This window comes from Durio zibethinus, chromosome 25, assembly GCF_047325235.1.
Source record: "Durio zibethinus cultivar Kanyao isolate XHJ-2024 chromosome 25, ASM4732523v1, whole genome shotgun sequence".
NCBI lineage: Eukaryota > Viridiplantae > Streptophyta > Magnoliopsida > Malvales > Malvaceae > Durio > Durio zibethinus.
The window spans coordinates 7,276,282-7,288,557 of record NC_143186.1 but is presented as its reverse complement, the minus strand read 5'-3'; the positions used below and the strand labels follow the sequence as shown (position 1 = coordinate 7,288,557).

General features: G+C 31.4%; 1 protein-coding gene across 1 annotated transcript; it reads right to left on the bottom strand.

Annotated features, from left to right (window-relative positions):
• Positions 1 to 10,193: 10,193 nt before the first annotated feature.
• Positions 10,194 to 11,786, bottom strand: LOC111276378 (transcription factor MYB14-like). The gene is made up of 3 exons (XM_022862115.2): positions 10,975 to 11,786; positions 10,728 to 10,857; positions 10,194 to 10,653 (listed from the first exon to the last, which is right to left on the bottom strand). Exons 1-3 carry the CDS (start codon positions 11,105 to 11,107, stop codon positions 10,194 to 10,196), a joined length of 723 nt encoding a protein of 240 aa, XP_022717850.2. The 5' UTR covers positions 11,108 to 11,786.
• Between the last annotated feature and the right edge of the window lie 490 nt (positions 11,787 to 12,276).

The following is a 12,276-nucleotide window of genomic DNA, read 5'->3' as shown; positions in this document are numbered from 1 at the left end:
TGAGTCACTTATTTGGTGAGATTTCTCCAATTGTTTCTCTAGTTGTTGATTAGCTCTAGTTTTAGCTAGAGAAGAACTTTGTATAACTATTATTTGATAGTGAAGATTTTTTTGGTGGCCCGTGATTTTTTTCCCTCTACACTGGAGGGTTTTCCATGTAAATCTTGGTGTGCTTTATTTTTTTTGCGTATTTGATTATTGATTATTGTCTATTGCTTCTGTATTGTTGTGATTATTGCTTCAGGCGCAACAAGTGGTATCAGAGCGAGGGTTATTTTGAGACATTGATACAGAAGCAACCTAGGATAGAAGTAAATTTTGTTTGGGATCATGGAGGGTGATACAAGTTCCATGATAAAATTGACAGCATCGAATTATTCAATTTAGAAGCCTATGATGGAGGATCATCTATACTGCAAAGATTTGTATGAGCCAGTATTGGGTGATTCGGTTAAACCAGCAGATATGAAAGATGAAAACTGAAAGAAGCTAGGTAGAAAGACGTTGGGTACAATCAGAAAATGGATTGATATCAGCGTGTTCCATCAAGTAGCGTAGGAGTCAGATGCTCACATTGTTTGAAAAAAATTGACAGCATTGTATGAGAGAAAAACAGGTATGAATAAAGTTATGCTTGTTAAAAAACTTGCAACCTTACAGTACAGGGATGGACGATCTGTTACAGAGCACTTGAGTGATTTTCAAGATATATTTAATCGGATGACTACTATGAAGCTTAAAATGAATGATGAAATGAAGGCATTATTTTTTTTGGGTTCATTGCCAGACAGTTGGAATACTCTAGTTGTGACTGTTCTTAACTCAGCTCCTGATTATAAGGTGATATTGGAGATGGTAAAAGATAGTGTGCTTAATGAAAAAGCAAGGCGAAAAGATATAGACCCTGAGAATCAAGCTCTGATTACAGAGAACAGAGGTAAAAACATCGACAGAGGTCAGGACCCAAAAGGCCGTGGTAAGTCTAAACATAGATTCAAGTCTAGAGGTAAAGTGAAGTGTTTTTATTGTGGTAAGGCAGGTCATATAAAACGAAATTGTAAAATCTTGAAGTAAGAGCGAAATGATAAGAAAGGTAAGAGTTCAGATGATGGCAATGTTGCAGTAGTGAATTCAGATAGTGATTCAGTTACTTTGATTTGTACACATGGTGATTGTAATCATGTTAGTGATCCCGATATTGAGTGGATAGTTGACACAGGAGTGGCATATCGTTGTGTTCCTAAGAAAGAGTTATTTACAACTTACAAAGCATGAGACTTTGGTTGTACGAAGATGAAAAATAAGAGTGTGTCGTAAATTGTTAGGATTGGTGATATTGTTGTACAAACTAGTACCGGCTGCATGTTGACTTTGAGGGATGTCAGACACATTCCAAATATGAGAATGAACTTGCTTGTTATTAATGTCCTTGATAAGGAGGGATATAAAAGCCGACAAAAGAATGGATAGTGGAAGCTTCTCAAAGGATCTATGGTAGTTGCAAGGGAAAAACTATGCTGCCCAATGTATAAGACATGGATGCAATTGAATGGTAACCAGGTAAATACCGTTGAAAATGATGCTTCAGCAAACTTTGGCATAGGAGGCTGGCACACATGAGTGAAAAAGGGTTACAGGTTTTGGCAAAGCAGTCTCTCATTCCCTTGACCAAAGGTATGTCTCTCGATTCATGTGATTATTGTTTGTTTGGTAAGCATCATAGAGTTTTTTTTCGTAAAAGTTCTCAGAGAAAAAAAAATAAATTAGAATTAATTTATTTTGACGTATGTGATCCCATTGAAGTTGAGTCATTAGGTGGTAACAGATATTTTGTTACTTTTATTGATGATGCTTTACGTAAGACTTGGGAGTATATGTTGAAATACAAAAGTCAGTACTGTAGTATTTTTAAAAATTTCATGCCATGGTTGAAAGGAGACAAGGTTACCCTTGAAGTATATTCAAACTGATAATGGTGGAGAATACACATCTAAAGGCTTTGAAGAGTATTGCTTAAAGCATGGGATCAGGCATGAGAGGACAGAACCTGGAACACCGCAGCATAATGGTATAGCTGAAAGAATGAATCGCACCATTGTGGAAAGAATCAGATGTATGTTGAGGATAGCAAAATTACCAAAGCCATTCTGGGGTGAAGCAGTCGACACAGCTTGTTATTTACTTAACAGGTCACCATCAGTTCCTTTGGGCTTTGACATTCCAGAAAGAGTGTGGAAGAAAAAGATACTTCATACTCACATTTGAAAGTTTTTGGGTGTAAAGCATTCATGCATGTGTTTAAAGAGCAGAGATCAAAGCTTGACAGTAAAGCCACACAATGTGTGTTTGTAGGATATGGTGATGAAGAATTTGGTTACAGGGTATGGGATCCAGTAAAGAGAAAGACAGTAAGAAGCAGAGATGTGGTCTTTCATGAAAAAGAAACCATAGCAGACCTTGAGAAAAATGAGAAGACTACACGAGTTACTGTTGAGTGTGATGTTTCAACACCGATAGGGATTTCATAGGAAAGAGCCACAGATGGTGAAAATGAGCAAGAAACAGAACTTGGGGATATGAATGAGCTAGCCACAGTTGGTGATGAGTCAGATGCTATTAGTTTTGAGCAGGGAGAGCAATCCTCTCTACCTGAGAGTGTTGAGCAGGGGGAGCTACCTTCGGCATCAAGTGATGTAGAGTCTTAGCCTAGAAGATCTACTAGAGAATGCAGGCCATCTACCAGGTATCCAAGTTCAGATTTTATTTTAGTTACTAGTGAAGGGGAGTCAAAAAGCTTCCAAGATATGCAGGTTCTCCGAATAAAGAGCATTGATTAAAAGCAATGAAAAAAGAGATGGAGTCATTATGAAAGAATGGTACTTATGATCTTGTTAAACTTCCAACAGGGAAGAGGCCATTAAAGAATAAATAGGTGTTCAAGTTGAAAAAGTATGGTAACAAACTAGTGAGGTACAAAGCTCGATGGTAGTAAAAGGTTTTTCTCAGAAACCAGGCATCGATTTTGATGAGATTTTTGCTCCAGTTGTAAAAATGAGTTCTATTCGAGTGGTACTAGGATTGGTAGCTAGTTTGAATCTTGAACTTAAGCAACTTGATGTTAAAACTATTTTTTTGCATGGTGATTTGCAGGAGGACATTTATATGAATCAGCCTGAGGGTTTTGAAGTGAAAGGGAAAGGGCACTTAGTTCGCAAGCTCCGTGACAGTGGTACAAGAAGTTTGATTATTTTATGGTGAGTCATAGCTATAAAAAAATAGCAGCGGATTCTTGTGTGTATGTTAAACAATTTCCTAATGATAACTTCATTATCCTATTATTATATGTTGATGATATGTTGATTGTAGGGCAAGATGCTAGTATGATTTACAGGTTGAAAGAATAATTGTCTAAGTCCTTTGATAAGAAGAATTTAGGTCCTGCAAAGCAGATTCTTGGTACGGACATTATCCGGGATAAGAGAGCTGAAAAGCTGTGGTTGTCACAGGAAAAGTATGTTGAACGAGTGCTTGGTAAATTCAACATGCAACATGCTAAATCAGTTAGCAGTTCACTTGTCAACCATTTTCATCTAAGTAAAAAATCTTGTTCAATGTCTAAGGAAGAGCAACTAGCTATGTCTAGTATTCTTTATTCTTCTACAATCGGTTCTTTAATGTATCTTATAGTTTGTACAAGGCCTGACATTGCTCATGCAGTTTGTGTAGTGAGCAGATTTCTTTTTAATCCAGGGAAGGTTCACTGGGAAGTAGTAAAATGAATTTTTAGATATTTGAGGGGTACCTCAAAAATGTGCTTGACTTATGAAGTTTCACAACCAGTTCTAGAAGGGTTTACTGATGCTGACATGGCAGACGATCTTGATGGTAAGAAATCTACTTCAGGGTATTTGTTCACTTTTACAGTAGGAGCTGTATCTTGGCAATCTAAGTTGCAGAAGTGTGTTGCTTTGTCAACTACAGAGGCTGAGTATATTGCAGCAACCGAAGCATGTAAAGAAATGCTTTGGATGAAATGTTTTCTTCTTAAATTGAGGTTGAATTAAAAAGAGTATGTGGTATTTTGTGATAGCCAGGGTGCTTTAGATTTGAGTAAGAATACCATGTACCATGCTAGAACAAAGTACATTGATGTTAGATATCATTGGTTACGTTCAGTGATTGAAGAACAACAGATGCTATTGAAGAAAGTCTATACTGATAAGAATGTAGCAGATATGTTGACTAAGATGCTTCCTAGGGAAAAGCTTGAGCTTTGCAGTAACTTGGTCAGAATGAGTTCCCTGGCCAAGGTAAGTTCCAAATGAAACTGTTATGGTGATGAATCTCCTCCTAATGGGGCTGGAGGGGGAGATTGTTAGAAAAATGGGGTCCAGTCCCATGTAAATCGTTTTGGACCAAGTAAAGTCCATGGGCCTTGATCTTTTATTTTACACAGAGCCCTAGCTACTTAATAAAAAAAGAGGTGGGGTTGTTTTAGGTGTGTGTCGAAAACCAAGCAGAGAAAGAAGAAAAGCAAAAAAAAAACAGAGAGAGAAAAAGGAGAAGGGAGAGTTGGTTGAACGGAAGTCGATCCGTGGTCCGATTGAGTTGGAACCTTGTCAGGAGGTTTATGATTCAGAGTTCTACATTCTGAACGATGAAGATCGGGTTTGAAGCTCTCTAGGAACAAATCCATGGTGTATTTGTTGAGTCACTTATTTGGTGAGATTTCTCTAATTGTTTCTCTAGTTGTTGATTAGCTTTAGTTTTAGCTAGAGAAGAACTTTGTATAACTATTATTTGATAGTGAAGATTTTTCTTGTGGCCCATGAATTTTTTCCCTTTACACTGGAGGGTTTTTCACATAAATCTTGGTGTGCTTTATTTTTCCTGCGTATTTGATTATTGATTATTGTCTATTGCTTTTGTATTGTTATGATTATTGCTTCAGGCACAACAACCTTGTGTTCAAGGATTCACTTCCCTGCTGGATTGAATCATGCTTGTAGATGGTAAATATAGTACCCCTCCCTCTATTTTTGGTTTTATGATAATTCTATTTGCTATTTTGTTAAGATGTGATAGCACGCTTGGTAACTGCAATTGGGCTGAGTTCAGTTGATTAGTTGGTTAGTGAGGTCTGGCTTCATCATAGCTAGGGCATCTTCAAACTCTGGCTCTAGCTCAAGCTTAGCTTCATTAATCCTCTTTGTATTTGGCTTGTCGGATTATCATGCTTAAGGTTGGCTCATGGTGTCGTTTCAGCAATATTTTTTTCACTTTTTTCCTTGATGAAAAAAATACTGTGCCATAATCCAACTCTTTGACTTCCAAATGAAAAAGAAAAGAAATTAGCATGAAAAAAAAAAAAAAAACTTAACCAAAGGGTACCTCGTGTCAAGTTTAATCCTAAAAGAACATTATATATGGAGAAATCAGCCAAGAAAACAATTCCCACACTCATCATATTCAAACAGACAGGACCATTGTTTGTTTAATATGTCAATAAAACTCCATTGTTTGTTTAATATGAAAATAAAGTTCATTTGATAATCGTGTTACTGTGCCTCCAGGAAAACTAAAATGCCCTGTTGTACTCTTTATACGGGTCATTTGACCAGCCATGGAAGGATTATTCGTCTGAACCAACTGGTTTGGCGAGGATTGATGAGCTTCATACCTGTCAAACACTGTTATTGATGATCTTAAATATGCTTTGGAGGAAGTGTTCAGATTTTTGGGAGTTATCACTGCAAGATGTAGAGAACTCTGGTGTATTTAAATAGTAAAACAAGTATAATAGAGACTGAATGATATCTCAAATGAATACAATAGGGATTTAAGCTGTGGTAGTGATTGCATTTTTGGTCGCATTGCGTTTATCATAGTTACGGATATAACAGAAACTTTCATAATCATTGCGACTATCGTGGTTGTAATTTTTTTTAAATTTTGATTAAACTTACTATAAAATGTAATAATTTTAATTATTAATAATAAAACTATTATTTTATGATTTTTAAAATAATTTATATCATATAATGTGGTTTATCTATTTAAAAAAATATTTATAGTAAAATATTCATATTTAAAAAATACTCATTTGATAATTAGAAAATAATAAGAGATAAATAAATAGATGAAAAATAGATAACCATAATGAATGATATATTTGATTCTTTAATTACCTATACTTATCAAGTTATGATCAAATTATATTGCTTAAAATCAGCTAACAAGTGATTAAACATTCATAATTTAAGCAAAGCACTATAATTTATGGGCCAAGAACATTATTTTTTATGGACCTAGAATAAATCAAACTTGCCAGTTTGTCTCCATGCAGAGGGCAATCATCGACAACAATAGTGTCTAAGTTTACTTTCTCTGCCTCTTGTCTAAATCCCTTGGAGCCACACCTTATTTTCTAATCTCCTCACCTTGTATTCATTAATTTTCCTCTCCAAGCCTTCACCCTCATCCCTGTCTCTCAATATTCTTTTTTTTTTTGGTGTGCACTCTTTACTTGTCTCCCTTAACCTCGAGTATCACTCTTATCTCTTGTCTTTCATTTCAAGTCTCAGTAGCTCCTGCTCCCTACTAGGAATGCATCGTAGCCCAATCTAATCCTAAACATACAAAATCATTGCAATTTTGGAATTTTTTTAAAAAAGATAATTTGAGTGTTTAATTAATTACTTATTTTAAATTGCATGCGCTTGATCTTGATTGAAATTGAATTTGAAAGAATTGATGTATTTGAAAGTCTAAGTTTTGTGGTTTTTTTGTTGTTGAATTTGTAAATTAATGTCTATTTTTTGGCTTGCTTTTTCTATTTTAAGTTTTTAACTAAAGTCAAATGAAAAAATTTTCCTTGAATTTTTGAATGAAAAATGGAGTAGGGGGCAATAGCAAACTGCTAATGCATCTATTCAATGTTATGTTGCAATTCGTGGCTGTGATGAGCCATTATAGTTAGGATTCGAATTCTTTGTTTTTTCTTTAATAGTAGTGGCAGATGGTGGTGCTACCACGATATAGCAACCGTTGTACCATATGAAAAAAAAATGAAGTTATGCATAATCAATTAATTTTTTGTCTCATTTTTCTATTTAGGATAATTTTCCATTGATGCTTCCATTAATTGAATGTAATTGTATGTTTTATCAATTAAAAACTTAATTTTTTTATTTAAAAAATTTTATTATACATAAATTATTATATAAAAATATAAAAATATATAATTTTAAAAAATAAAATAAAATAAAATAAAATTCTAACTTTGGCACTTGCCATGTTTTATTAAGAAAATTTCAATTCTAAGAACAACAAACTTCTTTTGCAATACCTATACAATTTATAATGATTTCATTTTCAACATTAAAAACATAAATTTTCATGAATTAAACACATTCAAAAGATAGTTCCAATGAATTTTGTTACATCTTAAAAGAATTTACAAAAAACAATTAATTTTACTTCATTTGATAAGTTTTTACTTAAAATAATTCACCTTAGGTTGTTTCAACCACCTAGATAACTAAAAAAGTGAGCAATTTAATATAATTGAGAAAGATTAAATAATCTTATGATATAAATTAAATTAATTTGTTAAAAAATTAAATTAATTATTGTTTCAACCAAGGTGAATAATTCTTATGATAATTTGATGAAATCTAATCTTGAGTTATTGATAGCTTCACCATCTCTTAGATTATATACTTTTACAGGTGAAAAGTTAAATTAAAGTATTAAATTAATCACATAGTACTAATTGTTGGGAAAGGGTGTGTAATTGGTTTGCATTTGGTTTGATATTAGTTTTTGTTTATGGGAATAACAATTACATAATTCTAAAGGAAAAAATACAAAAGAAAAATTAATTATAAAGATCATACTAAAGTGTAAGAATGATATATTAAAAAATTATTTTAAGTGATTAAAAAGATTTAATTATGTTATCAATAATCAAATGATCAACTCATAAAACATATAAATAATAAAATCATTATCATACATATATAGTTAATATATTAAAACACAAATTTGAAAGGCAAAAAAGAGAAAAAACAAATATGCTTAAATGACTTAATTAATTGCATATACAATTATTGTTACAATAATTAAAGAAACAAACTTCATATAATTATATTATTCCTATGCACATTAAGTTTTTATATTGTTCTATTTGTCTTTTAATTTGATGTGAAAAATCATTCTACTTATAAAAAAGAGTTTAATAATAAAAATTAAATCATCTAAATTAAAATTTATAAAAAATTACTAATGGTATAAAAAATTAAATCATCTAAATTAAAATTATTATTATTATTATTATTATTATTAACAATAATAATGATAATGATGATTATAATAATTCATATATTATATTTTTTCCTTCTTTATTTTACTTTTTAAAAGAATAAAGGAAAATTAAATAAAATAAAATTTTAAGAAATTAAATAAAAACTAATAAATCCAATGATGAAATTTCAAAAATCATGGGTGATTTTCTAAGAAATTTCTACGTAAGTTTTTTTAAAAATTATTCTAAAATGATGGATGATTTAGATAAAAAAAAATTAATACTAAATAAAAATAAAGATATAAAAAAATAAAATTTAAATCTTTATAATAAAATTTGTGATGATTTCCCAAGGATAAAATTCTATAAAATTATGAATGGGTAGGTTTTAAGAAATTTCTAAGCAAAATTTAAAAAAAAATTCAGAATGGCTAAAAATTTAGGTTACAAATTTCAACAAACGATAATTGACATTTATTTTTAAGCATTTTCAAACAAGAATAAAAATAAAATAAAAGGGAGAAATTATTAAAAATAATAAAATAAAATTTGGAACTAAACTTTAAACCTATCATTAAATAAAAAAAAATAAATCAAATGATGAAATTCTAAAAATTAAAGAATGATTGATTTGTTAAAAAAATTGTAAACGTTAATATATGTTTAATTATTTCTAAAATAGTAAAAAAATTTATACGTATGTTTTTAATAAAATAAAGGAATTAAAATAAAAACTAAAAGGTTAAATAAATTAATAAAAATATTTAATCCGATGACGAATACTTTTCAAGAGAATGAATAGATGTTTTTTAATACTAGTAAAGTGAGAAAATTTTTATGAATTCTACCATAATGATGGGAAAACCTTAAGAAAATTTTCAATTTTGATATCATTCTTAGACAGACGTTATGAGGATGCTAATTCATTCTTATATGTAATCATACTTTCGAACTTAATTTTGTAAGGTAGGCCAAAACTTATCCATTTTAAAGAATTTTAGTTGAACTTGGAACTTCTTTAGAATGGATAGATTTAATTAGGTAGCAAATTTCATTTAACCAAAAAAAATTAGTGAAAGGTTTTTTCATATTTAACGATTGAATTCTCAAACTTGCCTGTTATGATGTAGACTCTGTCATTTAGCAATCTACGCGGATCTAGACAATTTGAAATTCAAATTTTGGCACGAGTTAAATTTAAACAAATATATAAGATGTTGATACCATATCTAGACCAAGCTAGATTGGGTTCCATCCATGCACACTTCTATTGCAAACATTTACAATGAGCACCATGGATTTCATTTTAATTATCAGCATCAATTTGATGGCACTAATTATAACCCAAAAGCTGGTTGGAAAATTAAAAAAAAAATTAAAAATAAGCATAATGAACCAAAAAATTGAAATTTTGCTATCAAATGAAAACTCGTTATAAAAAAGAAATAAAGTTTTTAAAAATTATTAAAATGAAATACAAATTCCTGAATTGGAAAAATATTAAACTTTGATCTATAAGACCTCTCTCCTTAGTTGAGATTCTCAGCATATAAAACTTTCTCTGCTTTTCCCTTTCAAGGAATAAGTATTACATGAACTTTTGTTTAGAACCGAACAAGACTAATTACTTGTAAACACATAGAGACAACAAGAATTTATTGTCGATATGATAAATTTAAACATTTTAACAATCTCTATTCTCTATGTTTTCGTAATTGCACACCATTATCTCTTGAAGCCTCCATATGTCTATTACTTATTGACGTTGAATTTCTCATTTGTAGAGAGATACATTACTGACATTGCTCGAAATCCCGAAACACAATAACGATCGAAGATATAACGGTCGAAAGGATCATTGTACGAATCAACCGTCTCTGTTTATGCACTAAATAAAGGGGCTGTCCCAGAAATCATCGACAGGATCATAGTTGGAATTACATTCATATATGGGTTCATAGAGCCACAACTGAGAATTTGGTGACAAAGCTTGACAACAATCGTTGTCTGAAAAACTCTGTATTTCCCAGCACTTTTCAGATGAAACAAAATTGTTCTCCATGGAGCAAGTGTTATCCACCACGGCAGCATGGTTCGAGCCTGATGGAGAAAAAGTGCAAGTGGCTGGTTCTGGGAAGTCCTTCAATTTAGGAATTAGAGAGTCCAACAAAGAATCGAGGAATAAGGAATCAGAATCGGATTTGACACCGGAATTGATTTCCGTAGCTGGTGTAGTTGCCGATGCTGAATTGTTCTCCACTACTACTCTTTTCTTCAAGCGACTGTTCCAGTAGTTTTTTATATCATTGTCAGTTCTTTGAGGAAGCATTGCTGCAATTGCTGACCATCTGAAAATTAATCAAAAATTGAGAAAATCAGAAAATGTAAATCTAGTGTTTTGTAGATAAGGTTGTTTTTTTACCGATTTCCTAGCATCTTTTGCAGCTGGACTATAGTTTCGTCTTCCTCCCTGGTGAAGTTTCCTCGCTTTATATTAGGCCTCAAGTAATTCATCCAACGAAGTCTGCAACTCTTTCCTGATCTAGCCAAACCTAGAAATGAAAATGAACTGTATCTAAATACTCTTAATCACAAAAAAAAAAAAAAAAAGAAATCCTTATGAAATTAAAGTTTTATATTAAATTGGTAGCTTGTTCTTGTTACCATACCTGCATATTTGGGCATTTCATTCCAATTCCAAATGCCATGTCTCATAATATAAGTAATAAGCTTCTGATCTTCGTCGGGGCTCCATGTTCCTTTCTTTAGACATGTTTTGTTCCAGGATGGTTGCCTCACCATATTGAGATCCTACACAATCTGGTAAAACAACAAAACACAATCCTGCTATGCAAATTCAAACATGAAACTCTCGATTCTATTTAAATCGTCAATTTTCCGGAGCCTCTAATCATCTAACTAATGAACTTGTCAAAGACGCAAAAGTTTACTTCGAAAAAAAAAACCCTCAATGAGTCTTTTTTTAATTCCATTGGATTGGTAAGTTAGAAACTTTTATTTGAAAAAAAAAAAAAGATAAGAGAACTCAAGAAGACAAAACAACTAGTCAAGTGTCTTTACGTTGCATTTCTGATTGTACATTGCATGTAACTGTTACGAAAGAAAAAGATGATTGTTTAATTAAAAAAGTAAATTTAGTCAGTGTATCGTCTAAAAAGGAGGGCTAGCATTACTCAAATGTTTAATTTATTCATTTTAGGAGTTAAATTCAGAGGCAGTCTAAAATAAACAACATCAAGGATGACATGGTCTAAGTTTTGTATTTTCTGAACTTCCTTGGAAATCAAACGAATCTTCTATTTTGTGTCGTCTTTAGTAACTGGATATGTACTTACTGCATGACTCCTATACACATCTTTTTTTTTTCTTTTAATTAGATTATATTGTTTTATTTTCTCTTATTAGAAAAAGCAAATATAACTCAAAACAAAAAAACCTCCCACAATCTGCCCCCCAAAAAAAAAAAATCAACTACACAATATAATAAAGATTATATTGTAATTTATTCCTTCAGATTTTGAAGGAATCATAGAAGAGAACAACGTTGGAGATGAAGAAAGGATATGTTTATACATGGATATTAATTCAACTAAAGCTGTTAAAAATTTATCAAAACCCGAAATGTTTTTGAAAAAAAATAACAATTAAAGTCTACAACAAAGTTAATGAACAAAATCCTTTCCAAGAATTGCTTAATTTCAGCTAGTTTATGCATGGTCAGAACTTGTTGAAGAACTATTGAAATCTGCCCATCCTATACCTACCAACGAAGGATTGATTAGTTATGTTTCTTCAAGACCAAGATCACTTTTAATAACAAAACAAATCCTATAATATTAATTTAAGGGTTTCATGGTTATTAATTAGCTCCCATTCAACTACCGTACAATACCTCATTTTATTTCCAACGAATTTTCCCTTTCTTTTCTTTTTATCCTTGCAAATGCATA